Genomic DNA, 18805 nt, shown 5'->3' on the forward strand with positions numbered 1-18805 from the left:
CCATGGCACATATTCCCCAATCAACAGCCATTTTCTCGCCCTCCATAGCCCGCATAGCGGCTTCCACGGCCAAAGACTGGAGCTACGTCGACAGCTGGCTCGCCTCAAAATTCAAAGGCCGTGCAGTGCCTCCTTTTGAGCGGAACCCCGAGACCCTCAAGGCCCTCCTTGCTTTAGCCTCATTGAACGAAACTGCAGACGAAGAGCGTGAAGTCGTCTCCCGGTCCGAAGCCGCGGCTCTCCGGGAACTTGACGCTGCTCGCGACCTACAGCTCGATACCCATTCCGAACCACTCCCCACTTCCGCCACGGTCCGCGAGAGGATCGTCATCGCCGTTCAGGATCACCTCACCCGGGAGGGGAGCACTGCACTCAACTCCATGGCCACGCTATCATGCCAGCTTTCCGTTGCCTACCCGAATGTCGAAACTCTCGGCCGCGCCATGATAGATCTCCATGCCCAGGCCTCAGAGCTCGAGCAGATGAGGGTTCGCACACACATTCTTCTCAAGCACGTTGAGCAAGAGTCAGCCGCGGCAGATGAGTTATTACGAACGCTGCGCAGCGATGATTACAAGCCCGTGCATGACCTGGCCCGTCAGAACCTTGACATGCAGAGGAAAATCAAGGCCATGGCTGCCCGTCTACCCGACTTAAGAGACCGCATGTCGATTCTCAACCAGTCGCTCACGCCGCCCCACCCTACCATCGAGCAGATCTCCCGGGAAGAGAACGACTTTCTTGCCCTTCTTGCTCTGAAGAATGGTCTGGATGCCCAGATTCATCAGTTCTCGAGCCTGCCAGACGATGTGCAAAGGGCTCGAGTGGAGCTTGACAATTTGCGCGCCGAGGTCCGCAATGTCACCCAGCGGCGTGATGCAATATTCGAAGGCTTGGTTGAGAGGGAAAGTCCCCGCAAGGGCCGCTGACGATTGCTTCTTATACTACTAGCACGCAGACACGTCCTGTCGCTCGTGTCATTGGGGGTATTAAACAACTCTGCGCTGAGGAAATTCGCCGCCCAGGCGCGACCCACATCAACCATTTCGTTTTCCTCTGACAGCACCACCAAGGTTCCTAATCTGCCGCATCCCGAGACCTGCTCGCTTTGCCGGCGGCGCGGCCGGAGGCGCAGGATCCTTTACCGGCACTGGCGGTCCGCTGGGGTTGCGAGCCTCTTTGCCCCCCTTCACGTCCGCACCCTCCCCCAAGCGCAAGTCTGCCAAACCGAGGCTGCCGCGCCCATTGTCGACATCTCCGGCGTATCTTTGTGCTCGTCGAGCCCTTTCTTGCACACTGCGAAATTTCTCGAGCAACTCGTTCCAGCGAATGATGCCATCTTCCCGACCTTTCAACCTGTTGGGTCTGTCGTAGCTTGAGCTGGCGGCGGGGCTGGGGTTGCTGTTAGAATTATTAGTTGCCGTTGGGGAATTCGCAAGCAAGAGCGAGCCGTCAAACCGTCGGTATGCCACAGGGAATGAAGCAGAAGTGTTGAAAGTAGAGACTTACACTTTGGGCGCGATGTGGAGATAGCCGATGGAGCTGACACTGTTCAATCGATTCTTGAGAGCGGCGAAGGCGGAGGACTGCGGTAGGAGCATGAGAAGCCCATAAAGGCACTTGTACAGATGGGGATACTTTTCCGGCTCCAGCAGCTGTAAACGAAGGTCTTTGGCCAGTTAGCGACTGCACGAGGCGTCTACGTGAGGTGTTGTCAACTTACAGGTAAACACAGGCGATTCTATCAACTGAACCAGTTTGTCAATCTGGATAAGAATGTTCACCGTCATCTCCAGCTCCGCACTGCTGCAGTTAGCGTCAGAGTCATATGCTCAGTGGACTGTTTCGCAGCTCACAAGATTTGGAGGAGATTGTACGCCTGCTCGTAGGCTTGGGCCAGCAGGCAAAGAGAGAAAGTCGCCACGGCATTATGACACCATGAACGGAAGAGGGCAACGAAGAAGGTTTGGCCATCCTGGTGTGAACGTTTCAGCATGTTATCAACCACGAAACCAAGGTGTGAACAATCATGACCCACGTACCTTGGATTCCAAATTGCGAAGTCTCTTGCGCAATTCCGATAGCTCCGGCGCTGTGATGAGGTTGTTGTTCAGGTTCTGCACCATAATGCTGGCGAACTCGACGTCTTCCTCTTTTTCTATACAGTCGGCAAGCGTCCGGTAGATCCTCTCAGCACTGAGGCTCACGCATAGCTGGCGTATGATCAAGTTTCCGCGAGTCTCTAGCAACTTTCTGTCCGTTGCAAACAGCTGGAGTAGGTTAACCATGAAGTTGGAAAAATAGTCGTCTTCGCTGTTGCGGGAAATTTGTGACAGCAATTGCAAGTCCTTGGTGACGACAGCTTCGGCTGGATCCGACAGCGTCTTGAGCAGCGCAGGAAATGTTCCGTCGTTGAAAGCGAGCACCTTTCGTGGAGCTTTCCTGTGGAGCATGATCAACCACGTCAAAGCGGCAACACGTGTAGCCTCATGGTCGTTGAGAAACAACAACGTCAGAGCGTTGACAGCCGCGGCGTAGTCCAGATCGACCTGGGGATGAGCGGTCGCAGATGGCGCGGTCGGCGTCGAGATGGATCGATTATGACCTTGAGCCGGAGTTGGGCTCCTTATCTCCAAGTCCCGGGAACTCGAGAGAGAAGCACGAGCACTAGAGGCTCCATCTTGTCGTTCGGACATGGGAATTCGTGATGTGGATTGGTAGACGCCGCCGATTTCCGGCTCGTCTGACAGGGAGACAACGTAGTCCATCAAGCCGGCATTGACACGAGCAGCAGCCTGGCGGATGGATTCGACACCGCTGGCCATAGCCGGCAGCATGTGAGCCAGGACCTTGGGAGTGAAAGGCAACACTTCCTCGGGGCATATGTCCAAGAATTCAACGATCCATCGGAGGGACTCCAGCAGAGAGTCTTCTTCTTGTGGGGGTATCAGTATTGTGAGGAGTGTGGGTGAAGAGAGCGAGCCAGTGGACTTACCAAGTGGTGAATCGAGGGTGGCCGTCAGTATTTCAAGGATCTTTCGGTGGTTAACCTGAACGTCCTGGCCCGGAATCCAGTCCTCCTCGCCGCTGCCGTCATCATCGCTCTGGGAGGAAACTTCATCACCTTCTTCAGGCTCGATTTGGACACTACCCGAATCGACCGACTCCTCACGCTTGCGCTTCCCGCCCTCGCGAGACTTTTTGCTTTCGGCAATGCCCTTTTTGACTCTGGATATCCTCTTGATCTCGCTGAGAAACTTGTCCAAACATGACTGAGTGGCGACATGGACATCACGATTGGGGTCACTCAAAAATTTGAGCAAACCGCCTAGAAAGTCCGGGAGAAAGGTCACCAGCTCTAGATCGGGAATGGAGTCCAGTAACGTGATCCAGCCCACAAGGAACTGGCGAGTGAAGGGATTGATGACCCAAATGCGCTCCTGGAGCAGAGGAATGAAACGGCGCAGGGAGAAGGCCGTAGGTGGGGGAGGGCGGTCCTCAACTTCTTCCTTGTCGGTGATTTCCTGGGCCAACTCTCCCTCGAGGACAGATACATAGGAAGCAGCCGATTCCGAAACGATATCTTTGATGAGACGATCAAGAAGCTCGGCGCCGTTCTTGACGGACAATTCGGAGTCGGCCCCAAGCTAGCGAGATGGTGAGAAGTCTGCATGACTTGAAGGGCGGGGGGCAGGCAAGTGACAGTACCTTACAGAGTGCGTCAAAGATGTCGTTAAAATAAATCAATATCTCGCCTTTGGCGACCTTTGCAATGTTGTACATGGCTTCGCAGGCATAGTATCTGACCCTGGCATCTTGATCAGTGAAACAGGCTAGCACTGGCGGCACTATCTTTTCCAGGTAACGAGGCAGTTCCTACCGACTTGTCAGTTGATGCAGCAGCGGGCACGAACGGCAGAGGCAGAGGACGCTCTGGTGAGAACATGGCAGATCAAGGGCAGTAGCACGACCGACAAACGTACAGGACCAAGGGCAATGGCGGCTGCAGCCAGGCCGATTAGACCTCCATTTCTAGCATGGGGCTGATGTACAGCGTAGGCAAACTCGTTACATAGTTGCTCGAGGATGGCCTGGACTCTGGGGTAGTCTCTAGTTACAACCAGTTCCCGAATGACTCGCTCAAGCCTAGTGAAGCCGATATGTCAATATCACGGGCCGTGGTGGGGATGAGATCATGGGCGATGACGGGACTGAAACGGGGGGCAGCGTACTCAAGAGCTCCAACTTTCCGTTTGTCGTATAGTTTGTCGTTCAGAGCTCGCTGGATACCGACATCCATGGTCGATACAGTTCAGACGAAAACGAGCCGGGCGATGGTAATAGAGATGGAGGCTGCAGCTACGGGATCATTTCCTTCTGCAGCAACGGCGATGGCGACGGGGACGGAGACGGGGACGGAGACGGAGACGGCGACGTTGAGTGAGAGCGATGCCCAGCCTGGCGGGGCGGGCAGCGTTGGGTCGAAGTGGCTAGGTAGGTCGATGCTGGTCGGGCCCGGGCAGGACAGAGCTCAAGGCGAGGCGGTGGCTGAAGCACTGATTGGGAAAGGACGGGAGTTTACTTCACTCCTGTATCTCGATAAGATGCTGGATGGTGAAAATCAATGAGCAGCGGCGTTGATCAGTTAAAAGATTATGATTGTGGAAGCCTGGGCTGGATGGCGGTAGAGATGCTCGCGGGGGTTAGGTAGATAGCGAGGCTGCAGCCGGATGAGGTAGGGGAGGTGGGTGAGTCCGGGTGAGGCAATGGAAGGCAGCCCGAGCAGAGGCCGTGGCGTGGCGTGGGCAGCTGTGGAAGTGGAAGTGGAAGTGGAGGCACAGGTACGTACCTTACCTAGGTAGGTAGGCACTAGGTAAAGTAGGTATGTGAAGGTACAGACGGGAGGAAGCTGCACTACCGCGGGCACCCAGTGGGCAGTGGCGTCACTGGACTAGCAGTTCAGTGTTCATCACAGACCCGATGGGACCGTCCCGTCTCCTCACCTACCCGACCTACCTTGCCTACCTACTATAATTTATGCCTAGGTACCTAGGTGGTAAGAATGGAGGTAGGTTAGGTAGGCGTAAGTAAGTCCCTTCACTCACATCAAACCTCTGCTCGTGCTGACGCACATCTAGGTACCTACCTATTCTTTACGTGAATAAGAGGTACGTACACTAGGTAGGTAGGTACAGACAGCCCGGTTCAACTGCATGGAACAACGACAATCAGAACCTTTATTTGCACGCCAGTCAGGTTTCATAACCTTTCTTATTACGATTCCTTACCTAGGTAGGTTCCCTCTCTCTCTCTCTCTCTCTCTCTCTCTGTCCATGGTACCCGTTGATATGATAGGTGAATGCGTCTCTACTCAGTCCAACGCCCGGACATGGACAGCGTTACGATTGAGGGAACTCGTACGGGTCGATTGCCCACAGTCTTTCTCAAGTGTTTCCGTCTAATCCAACTCGAGAGGTCTTTTCCTGACAGGCGTTTGGTCTCTTGCTCATGTCTTCGAATTCCTTGCGCCGACGACCATGCTTGGCGATGAGGGACGTTCAAGACCAGGCTCTCCTCTCGCCTTACGTCCGTACCTATGCATAGCATCTGCGTATGCCCACTGTTTTGTATCTTCCTCGACTCGCGCCCTCCATCATCACCGTCCTCCTTGTCGCAACGCTTCAATTCTTACGTACGGATACGTGTATTCCACACACACCCTCTCCGGTCGACTCTGAAGCTGCTGCTATCTCCGCGGCGTCCTCTGTCTTTTCAGCACTCCAGGCATTCAAGGCCATCCGCCACATCACACCTCGTACAGAGTACTGCAGCCGGGAACCAGGGCTTGCCTTTCCGTACTGCAGCTGCAGCGTGTCTAGCTAGACCCGAGCACCAGTCGTGCGTGGCCTTCGTTGGCTTGCTACTTTTGTTGTTTCTTTTGCTCCATCCATCCATGAGCTTACTCCACCCGTACCTTACCCGACCTTTGTCTCTTTTCTCCCCGTCATCTTCCAGACAAATGACCGGGCATCTGAACTTCGAGACAAGCATGTCGAGTTGTGATGGGCTTCACTACACGACTTGTCTTCAAGGAATGGCCGCGTCGTTACCGCCTCCATCGGGCCCCGTTTACCTCCGGCCAATGGAAATGTCTACCAACTGACCAACCCCGGCATCCCGGCACTTTATCTTAAGATAGGTACGTAGAACTGGAACTGGTCCTGACCCCAAGCTTCTTCCATCTGGTCTTCCCGGAATTCCAGCCATTTGGGTCGTCCTGGTCATTTCCCACCCCCCCTCTGTCCTGTGCTTGCCGCCGTGTGTTTCTCACTCCTCCTCCGCTCTCCTCCCTCTTTTCCGGCCGGGCTGTCACTGACTTCAACGGTCTCTTTTCTCTCTCCGTCGCCACAATGTTCGGTTGACATCGTCATCACACGTATCCTAGTAGAAACATCTGCATTTGTATACTCGGTACTTGACTTTCTTTTCTCAATCCCTCGTTCTTCTTCTCCCCTCGCCTTCCGTCCCCAGTTGAGCAGGTTGGTGTTGGTTCGAGGCCCAAAACTCGTGCCATGTCGCGTTCCCATTCACTCTCACCACGTATTTCGTAACTCTTCACCACGCTCCATCCCTACTTCTTCCTGCCTCCATCATGTTTGCCTTTGCTACTCGATTGTGCACTCTGGCCTTTGCTGGACGGCTCCCTATCTCTGTTTGCCTGGGCGGCCATGGTGGCCCGTTTGGCGAAGTCATCCTGTCATGCTTAGTCGTTCGTCCTCGAGGCAGCCTCCTCAGCGCGCGCAGGATCTAGGTCGCTTACCTTTTCACCACGAGCTTTGCGTATGCGGGCCGCCGCAGCATCATCCATTTTGCTCTTGCCCATTATCGCAAGCTTATGTTGACTTCGACCAAGTAGGGAACGGCACGCCAAGATGTGGCCTTCTGATAACAGTCGACTCCAACCGTCCAAACGAAGTCGTCCGAGGGGGGCAACTCGATCAGCGTGAGGAAGTGGAAGCACTGGTATGCTAGTTCGATACTTTCAGTCTGCAAGAGATCTCGTAAGGGATATTGGACAAGAAGGACAGAGTTGTGTAGACTGTTCCATTTGCGACTTCTCTCGGAGCGCCCGAAGGCTTTATACTTTTCCATCCTGCCCGCATATCACCAAAACATACGAAAACCCTTCATATGCAAGAGCCCCCGCCAAGAGCTACTCACTGCCTCACCTCCCCGATCGCAAGCACCGGCATGTAAAGAGACGCTTGAGACCTGTTGGGGCGTATCTTGCTCGATGGGCGCTCGCGGCAACGGACTTAGACAAGGCACCATCTCCACCACTCTCTGATCCTGGACTACCTGCTGTCTCGAACCCGCCATCAAGGCAATGGGACACTCCTTCATCGATGTGCTCCTTGAGGGCGAGGCCCTGGGCAGTGGCGCTTTCAAGCACGACTTTCCAGGGAACTCGGTTGGCTGTCGTCACACAAACGACACATGGGGGGAGGGACGATATCTCGCTCCTCAGACATTGCAAGGAAACCACCCAGATCATCGGGCGTCGGACTCAGCTCCGAGTCGGTGGATCTCCAACAGGTTGCCTCGTGCTGCTCCGACGCTACATATGTCCAGACCAGAGATCTTGGCACACCACCCACAAAGCGATATTCAGCGGCATGCCATCAACGGCACGCCATCACATGCAGCATAACCGGAGTCACTCGCCCCTTGAACAGTGGATACGAACGGACGCATGCCTCTTCATAGTTTCGCCGACCGTCGTTTCCTCTGCGGTGGTACCGGTCTGGGATGGCGGAAAACGGGATCGGGAGGCGGGGGCTGGTTGGGGATCGCAAACGACATCCTTGTCTCCCGTCTCTGGTTCTGTCTTTGGCGGATCCCGCCCCGTGGCTGCTGGAAAGGGGTCACGGCCCTGAGTATGTTGTGCTAGGGGTTGATCTCTTTCCCGGGGTTGGGTGCTGGCTCTTAAGGTAGGGCGTTGCTTTTTTCTCCTTGATTCCTCCAGCCTCTCTCCAATCACCCTGGGTCAAGCGAACAGTGGGCATGATATTGTGGTGCCAGGTCGCAGGTGCGCGGCCTGCCCCATCGGGCTCATCGTGCATATCTACATTGCATCGCATCGTAGGTAACCACGGTTCAAGTGCGTGAGGCACGAAACGCCGTGGAGAGCAATGATGGGCGCAACTGTAGGTTGGAGGCGCCTGAGGCCGTCTCAATACTAAGAAATAGGCTGGTGAAGCTCTGAAGCATCCGATCTTCCCCGGCATCTGGAAAAAATCGTCATGGAAAGTGTCGGGTAGAACGATCTTGTTGCGACCTAATTTCTCATCAGGGGATAAAGCTACGGCGCAGCCTGCTTCTGTTGCGTTGACTGCCTCGCTAACCGTAAGCAAAAGAGGCTTCAACTGGGCCGAAGTAGCTCAAGCCTATCAAATATGCGAAGCCATGCACCCGATCTGCAAAGACCGTGAGATGGGTAGTAGTAAGAAAGAGACAGGCGTTATTAGTTGGTCCACTGTAGACTCACCGCCTATCATACCGCACGTCTGCAATTGGCCAACCTACGCCAGCACGGCGCGTGAGGTGCGTTTGCAAGTCATCGACCACAGCTCTCTCCTTCTGTCCGCGAGGGGGGGGGGGGGGAGGAAAAAGAAAAAGAAAAGAAAGAATGAAGGAAAGAAGAGACTGACCGCGCTCTCCGGTTGAAGACGATAGATATATGCTTATGGCCGGCTGCAGAGGAGGGGTAGCGCCCCATCGGCACGAACGAATCGGATTAGGATGCGTGTCATGCCATGCAATACAGATATAGTCACACATATCGGATCGATCTGGTTCTAGATATCACAGCCGATCTAGCGAGGCGGCACGGCTTTGGACTTCGGATACATGCATCTCTATTTTCTTTTACTGATCTGGTCATAACTAAGCGTCCCCTTCCCTCCAATCCATGCATATGTACAGAGTACGGGATGTAGAGGAGGGGATGGGAAATCGACGGCCATCAATGTCCGTGGAGAATGTCGCCGCTTTTGACCACGGCCTTTTGACACTTGGCCAGAATGGCTGCCTGCCGAGACACCTCCGCTAGCCTGCCGATGACATCCTTGTTCCCATCCACGAAGCCGTACAGGGCGTAAGGGATGCCCACGTCATTACAGAACTCCTGTACCAACTTCTGCGTCTTGCGCAGGTTGTGGCGGGGGATGCGAGGGTACATGTGGTGGACGACTTGGAATTGCAGTCCGCCGTGGAAGAAGTCAAGCCACGTCGGGCAGTCGACGTCCATTGTCGTCCGCAGCATTTTCTGGGGGAACGACTCGTGAGGGCCGAGATCCGCCGTGCTCATGGCAAAGTGTGAAAGAGTGATCTGGCAGTGCAGCGGCGACTGCAGGATGTGGCTGACCATGACGAAGACGAAACGGTTCCAGTTGTTGGGGATCGACTTGTACACGATGCCGTAGCCGAACCATGTCCAGAAGAAAACCTGCCCGGCTACCTCGAGCCAGTGGTGCCACCAAGCGATGCCCTTCTTTGGGCTACGTCTAAAGATGAGGTGGTCCCAGGAGAGCCTGTACAGGTTGAAACGGCCGAAGCATAGAATCGGGTAGTACAGGTAGGACTGCGCCGATAAGAACACCTTGGCTGCGGCATCGTATTCCATAACGCGTTCATAGTATGAGGACGTCAGGTTGCCGAGAAATCGATGGGATATAGCAAAGAAGGGCATGTGCTCAATGTCTGGGTCGTGTTCGGGGGAGTTCGTGACGATGTGGTGAACGTTGTGGTTCCGTTTCCACCAGCCGATAGAGAGGCCGCCCATGAAGTCGGCAATGAAAATACCGATGCATGTATCGATGTGGAAGTTGTGCGTGATGCCCATATGCCCAGCGTCGTGGGCAGAGAAGACCAACTGATGCCAGAAGCATCCCAGGCAAGCGGCGCTCGGAACATACCAGCCCCAGCGCAGAAAGGTCAGCATGCCCACAAACAGGAGTGTGTAGCGCATGATCTCGACGGCATAAGCGCGGTAGTCACAATCATACAGGCCCTCGTCCTTGATGCGCTGGTCAAGCAGCCGGTACTTGCGCACAATCTCGGTCTGAGTCTCGTCGTCGAGGGAAGGGTACTTGTCGAGATCGAGGCGGATCTCCTTGCGTGTCTCCGAATCCAGAAAGGCAGTGCCGTCCATTTCACCCTCGTCAGCGCCATCCGAAGTCGCCGAGGAGATGGAAGCTGAGCTCGGGCTCTGAACCGCTGCATGTCGCCGTCTGACGCCGCTGTCGCTGCTGTCGAAAACGGGGGAGGCTTCACGGGAGCTGACGTCGCTGGGCGAGGAGGGGCCAAAGAAGCGCAAAGCGTCGTCTTCCTCGGCATCGTCGACTTCGGAGCCGCCGTCCTCCAGCGTCCTGAACTTGCCCCCTTGAATAGGTGGTATGAAGTTCCTCCAGCGTCCCTCGATTCGGCCGACTCGGTACCGGGTCATTTGTGCCTTTGCTTCCGGGGAGTGCAATCTGTGTGGTGGATTCAGTCAGCGGACGATCCCATCCGGAAAGATCAGAAAGTAACACACACTGTGACCTCGTCGGTGGCATCTCGACCGACCATATGTTGGATGGCCTTGTCTCCACCTGGGTGGTAGGGCAGCCAGCTGTCAAGCTTCAGAACAAACTGGTCGACGATGGTGATGCAGCGACCCTGGGCGATCATTCCTTCAACCTGACGACGAGACATGAGCGGGAGCCCCCTCTCCTTTTCTGGCTTCCCACGGGATGCAGAGCCCGAGACGGCGGCGTTGGCTGTGGCGAGGGAAGCCATGGCGACTGTCTGAGTCGCGATCGAGCCGCCACGAGTGTTAAATTGGGCTTCAAGAACGACGACAGGCCGCTCAAGCAAAGACTCGAAACCAATTGAACGAGTGTCGTTGACAGGTTATTGGCGGGGATAGCTCCCGGAGGATGCGAATTATTGAAGGTGGGAGGGATACTTTTCTTGAGGAGAAAGAGACGCTGGACAGGGCGTAGAAACCGGAGGAAGGGACGGGATGGACGGAATCTAGAAGGTATTTCGGAACCGTGGATCAGGCTCACCGCTGTTGCTGGACCTGCACTGATCTACGTACGTACGGTTGGGATGCTACCTTACCTTGCCTGACAATACCTCGAAGCAAATGCAAATGGCACAAGCTTAGGAGTATGGTAGGTAAGCAGCAGAAAGTATCCGTACCTTTCTTACCTTTCCTACCATCAGGTACGCGGCGGCCACGGGGTTGGTTGCTGGGGGTCTGGCCACTGCTACAACATAATGGCCGTACCTTGTGTAAATCATGCGAGAAACATGGCTGCGGGGTTCCACAATAGCGTGTTTCTCCCGTCCCATCCGCTGTCTGTCCGGAACTTCACCGCACCGTGCCAGGGGTTTCATTTTGACTTTTCCACCTCAGCGGCCTTTTCCCACCTGACTCGATACGCTAGATTTGGGGTAAAGAGCGTGCAGAGCAAATATAATATACTGCGCAATATAATATGGCTACCCTTATAATCTAGCTATTAATATTATCTTACTATACTTAATAAGTATATATTTAATATTTAATATTCTAAAAGAATAAAACTCTATTTTAATAAGCTTTATAAAATATATAGTAATATATAAATAGCTTTACTTTTAAAGTTAAAAGGAGTAAAACCTTAATAAAGAATATTAATTTATAAAAAACTATCCCTTTTATTATTAAGATTATATTATAAATTTTATTTTTTTATTTATTTAAAATATTATTTTATATTCTTTATTTCATATTAACTTTTATAATTACTATTTTTAATATAATTTTAAGCTTTAACTCTTTTCAGTTTTTTAATACCTTTAAGAATAATATTCTCTTTTATTTAAACTATATTAATAATATTTTCATTATATATTATATTAATAAAAATATTATAATAAATATTATCTTTTTAAAGAAATAAATAATTTAGTAATAATATATAAGTTATATAATACTATAGTTAATAATAATAGAATAATATATAGAGGTATTAGTTAGGATCTAGATATACTAAATATAAGGTTAGTAGTTTCTATAGATATATTAGATATAATTAGGCTTAAATTAATACTTATTATTAAGTAATAGCGCTAATATAGGAAAGGTAATATATAAGTAAAGAGCGTATAGAGGACTGAGTGGGGTTGAAGTACGCATACCTATAGAGTACGAGCGGGCCGATACATTTACATGGAACGAAAGTAAGGTATTCATGGCGCGCACTGAGTTTTCACCCGAGTTGACTGCTCTGAACCTCTGATATGCCTGCTCCTGTTGCTGCCATTTATTACCGATGCCTGACCTTAGACCTCAGTGACCTTCAGCCATCCTTCTTTTGGGCAGGGAAATTGCCGCAGGGTATCGTTCGAGTCTACTGTTACGAAACGCTTAATTTGGCGTTGTTTATGTCTCTCGAGGAGGTGAGGTGATATACTACTACAAAGGCGGAGTCGACCTGCCTCGCTTCACTAGCCTTTCACATGGTTCCAGGTTAAGTCGCGGGACTTTGGTACGCAACACAATCGAAAAACAGGTACAGAGCCAGAGTTGAAGAGTCAAAGTTGTTAACAATACAAGTAACAAAGAAGTGGTTAATCGCTCTCAGTCCAGCCGAGTGTCGTGTACCTCGTCACGTCGTCACACGGCCTGCCCGCAGCCAGGCAACATCAAATGACTTTGCCATCCTATTTGCCAGAATTCGAGTAGAGACCTCCAATGCCCCAGTACTGTTCGGCATGAAAGGTGCTAGCCTCCGAGTGCTTCCAGAGGTCGTTGAAGGCAGAAAAGAGAATGACATCGCCCGGGTGGCTTACATACGCCTTCTTGATCGAGTTAACGGCCAGCTTTTGCTCGTTGATACCGGGTACCGCGGCGCCGTTGACGTCTCCTTGCCACGGCCAGCCCGTCTCGGTGCAAACAATGCGCTTGCTCCGATTCGAAAGTCTTGACTGAACCTGGCCTACCACTCCGGTCACAAACGTTCCAGCATCCTTGGCCGCAGTGTTGGCGTCGAAAAAGGGGTGGATGTTCAGGGCGCAATAGTCCGACTGGTCGCACAGCGACGGGTTGGCCAAGACAGCCACAAAAGTGTCGACCGTGACGACGGGGCCCTCGAAGCCAGCAGCACGGAGAAGCTGTCGCGCCTGTGTCATTGCCGTGATGACCTGCTGAGCTGTAGCCTGGCCGCTGTTCACGAGCTCGTTGCCGATACTGATGGTATCAACCGGAGACCAGTCTCCATCGACAGCCGTGACAATCATCTGGACCTGCTGCTGGATCGGACCAATGTCAAAGAGACCGAGCATAAGCTTCAGGCCGGCCCTCCTGGCGGCAGGAAGAACTTTTGTAATTTGGTCGCAGTCGGTGCCGTAAGTGCGAACAATCGAGTACTTGTCCTTAAGTTCAGCGAAGTCAGCATCAATCTCCGCGGCTGTCTTGCACTCGCTTTTCGCGGTGTAAGGTGCGTAGGCGATGCCGTAGAGGCTGGCCGAAGGAGACGCCGATGATGATGATGAAACGGAGGATGAGGATTGAGATGTCGCCGGAGGAGGGGATGTCTTCGAAACCGACGAAGCAGAAGAGATGTCTCGTGAAGAGGCGGGACCGGAGCGAGTCTCAAGATCCGAAGGTTTCGGGGCGCCACCAAGAGACTCTGACGCTGCGGGAACAAACCTGACCGTCTCGGTCACGGTGGTCAGAGGAGTGCCCTCCTCATCGACGTAGACAACAGCTTGAGGAGCCTCCGTGGCTTCTTTCAGTGACGAATCGGTGACAACTATTGTGCCAGGCGTAATATCTCTCTCTGCATCTCTAGTACCTGGAGGTTAATTAGCATCATCTCGGCATGAATGTGCTAGACATTGGTTACCGTGAGGATGAGCGGCTGATAGCCCAAGCAAGGCTAAAAGCGTAGCGGAAGAGAGACTCGTAGTCCTCATCTTTTCCTAGGCTGGGGGGCTTTGGCTCTGGGTTGAGGTGCGCCGCGTAGGTCAGAAGACGACAGCCGAAGTAGCAAGGTCGAAAGAAGCGGGATTGATCGAAGTGGTCTGGTATCTGAACAGGTCAATCGAGGTGAACGAGAGTAAAGAATGGTATAGGTTTGAAGAACGAGTGACTGCAGGTCAGAACAACATGGGCCGAAAAGAACGAATTGCTGTAGATACAGCTTAGAACGACGCAAGGCCAACAGCAACAAGCGGGCGGCGATATATTGGGGAGGGAGAAAAGCAAAAGGGGGGATGAGGTTCAACCAAGGGTATGGAGAGGAAAGGGGCGGCAAGGCAGTCAAATATCAAGCATTGCGAGAGGTTGATCTGACAAGGCCAATGGCAAGTCGATCAGGAGACATTATCCCTGTTGCCTTGGCAAATACCAAGATATGCAGGAACGGCCGCAGATGAAGGCAATGGGGTCGGGCCGGAAGGCAGGAATGGAGGGAGAGGGGCCAGCCGGGGAAGGCATGCGGGTGGCGGGATCTTGTTTGCAAGTGCAGGGCAGTGTGTGTGTGCAGGCAGGGGCAACAATCAAGAGAGACAGAGGGAGCAAGGGATGATCAAAAGAGCGACCTGGAGATACAGACCAGAGAAAGACGGGAACGCGTTGAGCTAGGCGGGCAACTACCTATGCTGGGTATCTGGGTATCAAGCTTACCTCCACGAACCGCCTTGACCAGCTTCTGTGGCGGACTCTTGTCTTTTCCGTGGGAAGGTCGAGACAGTCAAGTTGACTGTTTGGACGGTAAAGATTAGTCTTGTTCTCAAACAGATCGACAAAACAATATAGTTGGCCGGGTATCTCTAGGACGCTCAAGTTACAAGCAGATAAATGGCGCCGTCTGTTTCCGATTCGCGAAACAGGCCGGAAAAGATTGAGATGAGATATACCGGGTAATTCTCAGTGAAAGTAAGGTATCCTGGACGGGGAATGAGAGCCTTGGCGGTTTCCTATGCCACGAGCATATCAGTTTCTTGATGTCGCTATTATGATATGCCGGAGACGTCATTCACTGGAATAACACGTCCGCTCATTTGGTAGGAAGGCACTTACCTACTGTGAAGGAGGTATGTGGTTGTAAGATATAGCCGGTGAGGTAAGAATGAGCGACCGAACCTAGGGTGTATGCGTTCTTGATGACGATTTGTAGAGGGGGAAGGAGTGAGGAGCAAAATATTCTGTTTGGGTCCAGGAAAGAAAAACCTGCAAGATGAAAACTCCCAGGCTTCTTGACAATCATACGAGATAGGTATGTTGAGGCATCTTTATACCACGTCAACCTGCAATGCACTTCCCACTTCCCGCTTTTCTTTCCTTTCCATTGCTTTCCCTTTCTGGGTAGCGCAAGGTATCTTGCCCAGGTCTGGACGCAGCTCATCGCGACTCAGGAAGCGCACAAGGCACAATCAGGTATAAGACCTTCCACGGAGACATGGGATGGACTTTTTCCCTGGTGAAAGACTGCCACCTGACCAGCCAGGCCTTGTGCCGTCTTGAGAGGGCACGCACATATCCGCACTATGCCGCACCTCAAGTCGGGTCCCGGAACTACCTGACCTAAGGCACGGGGCCGCCCGCGCCGTGTCTACTGGACGTGAGCTTCGTCGAGATGCGACTTTAGAGCCGTATCGTCGAATCAAAACTTCGCAGGGAGCGGGCCGGTAGAGGTAATGATCCAGGGTTCACACCTAGGCTCACACAACAGGGAGAGGGGGGTTGCGGCTGCACGTCTTTCGGAATCGGCCTCGGGGACTAGGAATAGAACTTGGACTATCCAGTCTATAACGTCGAGGAAGCTGACGAAACTTCCCGATCTTCACCTACACAGAAAAGAAAAAGAAAAGAATGAAAGACACGGAAGTGGCCTAGAACCCGACAGCATCGTTGGGGGAGGCTGGAGATGCATTCGACGTTGAGTTTGGGTTGTGTAGACAAGCTGACCATCTTGAACCAGATGCCACGCAACAACCACACCTTAATGCGGCCCTGGCCCTGACTTGAGACACCACAGTCGGTGCTGCTTTCTTTGTCTGCATCAGCCCGAGCTTCTAGAACAAGCCCTACTATGTAGTCCCTGGCTGCCGCCTTGGTCCCTGGGCTTCACTGTCGTGTCCATCATGTTTCAAGAGTTGTGTTACGGGCAGCACACACGCTTTCATATTACCGGCCAAGCCTTCTTCTATCAACGATTAGTAGATGTATTCTTTTTATTACATGCAAAAGTCCGCTGCGGGGTATCCGAAAACCCGACCGCCTCGAGAGGGGTTCCAACATCCTCGAGAAAAACGAGAAGGAGAAGTATGCAAGCCCCGGTGGCCTCTTCTACGTCCGTCTCCGAAAAGCCGGGCAAACCTGACCATGAACGCCACGCGAAAAGATTGCACTTCTCATACTCATCTAGCATTGTGCAATTCCCTGGTATCTTTCGTGGTCCGAAATGAGGCGAACCTCTCATGACGACTTGGAGCTGGACTTTCGACCCATTACTTTGGTAATGGCGTGCCGGATAGTAACGCCGGCCTTTTCGATATCCTTCTTTGGGAGACCCGACGTGACGCACACCTTGAGTGCGGGCTGGATGTTCCAGCTGTCGTCCTTCGGGTCAAGGTTGTTGGCGATGGCCATACTCTTGAGGCGGGTGATCAAAACTCCGTTTGCAAGTGCCTTGTATCTGGTTAGTATCGCGTCCGATCAATTGACGAGGAAGGGACGTGTGTAACACACCTCGTCGACACATTCTTGGAGAAGGCGCTCCTGATCCTCCCTCGTGAGCTTCCGCGCCGCGACAACCTCGGGCTTGAGCACAAGAAGCAAGATGGGGTTTTCGAGGGAGCTTGTGCACACTACCCAATCGCTGCGCGGATCCAGCTGTGCCCTCATTGCCTTGATGTTCTCACGGCACTGCGTGAGGATATCAGGGTTGGACTGCAAGACGCTGAGCGTCTCACTGGCCGTGACAGCGAGCATGGCAGGCAGAGCGGCCGAGAAGGTATACGACGCCGCAGTAAGGCGCTGATGCTCGACCACGTCCTTGGCTCCGGCGCAGAAACCACCACCGGCGCACAGGGGGCCAGCGAGGGAACCCGCGATCATGTCCACCTGAGAAGGGTCCACGTTCTGCGCCTCAGTGAGGCCACGACCGGTGCGGCCGAGAACGCCAAATGACCAGGTCTCGTCCAGTATAATGCGGAATTTGTACTTCTCCTTCAACTCAACCTGTGCTCGCTTCGTTAGCCTCGGTCCACTGGCCAGCGGCGGAGGGGGTCTTCAGTCGAGGTGCTCACCAGTCTGGGGAGATCGGCATGGTCGCCAGTTGTTTCGAATAAGCCCTCGGTGACGATGAACCGACGCGTCAGCTTTTTGCCTCTCTGGTCCTTGACGACTTTCTGCATAACACGTTCCAGGTCATCCATGTCGCCGTGGGCATACCACTTGATGGTACTTCTGGAGGCCTCGAGTCCCTTGCGAATAGAGTAGTTCACGGCGCGGTCGGCCACGATGATATCGCCGCGTTTGCAGAAAGCGGGAATCACGCTGGAGATGGTCGAAAAGGCTTGGGCGTAGACGATACAAGCTTCCGTGCCGAGATAGGCGGCGATGTCCGCCTCTGTCTTCATGTGCACGTCCTGGGTGCCGTAGAACTGGGGAGGGCCGCAAGGGCCGACGCCATAGGTGCGCAGAGTCTGAATAGCCTTGTCCTTGATCTGTTCGTTCGCGTTGAAGTTGTAAAAGTTATAAGAGGCGAGGTTCGTCACGGTGCGGCCACTTGCCAGCTTGGTCTTGGGGCCAGTAGGCCTGAGGCTGATTAGCTGGTTCCGTCATCTTCTTTGAGCGTAGCGAAAGGGGGCATCGCATTTCGTACCCGACGATGACGGGGAGTCGCTCACTCTCCATCTCCTCGAGCGCGGACTGGGGAGGGACAAGAGGCTCGGGGGTCCAGTCGTCCACCAACTCGTCGATTTCCTGGGAAAGAAGTCAGTCAAGCGCTCGAAAGAGAGCCATGGAATAGTGTGGTACGGACGTCATCGCGCAGTTTGATGAAGTTCTGCTTTTGAGTCGAGTAGGAGGGCGACAAAAGATAGCGAACGAAAAATATGAAGAGGACCAACTCGATGCCGGAGCGGATGGGATCGTTCTGGTAGCTAGATTGGATGTAGCGGATCAGGACAGCGGACCCAGGGACCTTCTGGAAGGCATCGGAAGCCTCGCGCAGCCAGTCAGTCACCAAGGTCTGGACTTCGCCGGCGTCCATGGTGGGCTTTGCTCTGCAGTGCAAGGACGAGACTTTGGGGGTCGTGGTACACGGCGTGCGATCGACTGTCGACAGATCTGGAGCGCGAACAAGTTGTTCCACAGCGAGTGTGTATACGCCCAAGTTCGACTCAAAGCGCAGCGCGGTGAGACAGAGCAGAGAAGAACAGACAGACGACGACAGCCGACGGCTCCGGGGTTCCTGGGAAATGAAGTTGGTGACGGGGATCGGTGGATGCCGACGCAGTAATGGGATTGGGGAAGGAAAAGGTACTTCAGCGCGGGTCCGCGCCCGCGCCCGCGCCCGTGGTCGACTTACCTAGCCTTTGGTCGCCTCGTTCCTACCTACTACCTTCGGTAAGTAGGTATTTTCGTTTCATCAGTCATCTCGCCCAGGTAGTTCTTGCTTTACAAATGACGGGCAATAGTGCACACGCCAGACGCATCTCATTGAGGTCTTGAGACTTGCTCGACATCTAGAACCTGAGT

General features: G+C 53.3%; 4 protein-coding genes across 4 annotated transcripts; 1 reads left to right on the forward strand and 3 right to left on the reverse strand.

The window, feature by feature from the left end:
• Positions 1 to 2: 2 nt before the first annotated feature.
• CkaCkLH20_12060 (uncharacterized protein) lies at positions 3 to 929 on the forward strand (the record flags this gene model as incomplete). The annotated part of the gene is made up of 1 exon (XM_038894774.1): positions 3 to 929. The coding sequence occupies one exon, from the start codon at positions 3 to 5 to the stop codon at positions 927 to 929; it is 927 nt and encodes a 308-aa protein (XP_038739854.1).
• Positions 930 to 1037: 108 nt separating this feature from the next.
• Positions 1038 to 4300, reverse strand: CkaCkLH20_12061 (uncharacterized protein; the record flags this gene model as incomplete). The annotated part of the gene is made up of 9 exons (XM_038894775.1): positions 1038 to 1401; positions 1510 to 1669; positions 1724 to 1803; positions 1857 to 1975; positions 2043 to 2935; positions 2996 to 3647; positions 3709 to 3876; positions 3984 to 4146; positions 4233 to 4300. 9 exons carry the CDS (start codon positions 4298 to 4300, stop codon positions 1038 to 1040), a joined length of 2667 nt encoding a protein of 888 aa, XP_038739855.1.
• A 4725-nt stretch (positions 4301 to 9025) lies between these two features.
• On the reverse strand, positions 9026 to 10839 carry CkaCkLH20_12062 (fatty acid desaturase; the record flags this gene model as incomplete). Its single annotated transcript, XM_038894776.1, has 2 exons — positions 9026 to 10535; positions 10595 to 10839. 2 exons carry the CDS (start codon positions 10837 to 10839, stop codon positions 9026 to 9028), a joined length of 1755 nt encoding a protein of 584 aa, XP_038739856.1.
• A 1917-nt stretch (positions 10840 to 12756) lies between these two features.
• On the reverse strand, positions 12757 to 18317 carry CkaCkLH20_12063 (serine palmitoyltransferase; the record flags this gene model as incomplete). The annotated part of the gene is made up of 7 exons (XM_038894777.1): positions 12757 to 13882; positions 13941 to 14118; positions 16546 to 16729; positions 16790 to 17281; positions 17350 to 17860; positions 17928 to 18028; positions 18087 to 18317. 7 exons carry the CDS (start codon positions 18315 to 18317, stop codon positions 12757 to 12759), a joined length of 2823 nt encoding a protein of 940 aa, XP_038739857.1.
• Between the last annotated feature and the right edge of the window lie 488 nt (positions 18318 to 18805).

This window comes from Colletotrichum karsti (assembly GCF_011947395.1).
Source record: "Colletotrichum karsti strain CkLH20 chromosome Unknown Scaffold54, whole genome shotgun sequence".
Classification (NCBI taxonomy): domain Eukaryota; kingdom Fungi; phylum Ascomycota; class Sordariomycetes; order Glomerellales; family Glomerellaceae; genus Colletotrichum; species Colletotrichum karsti.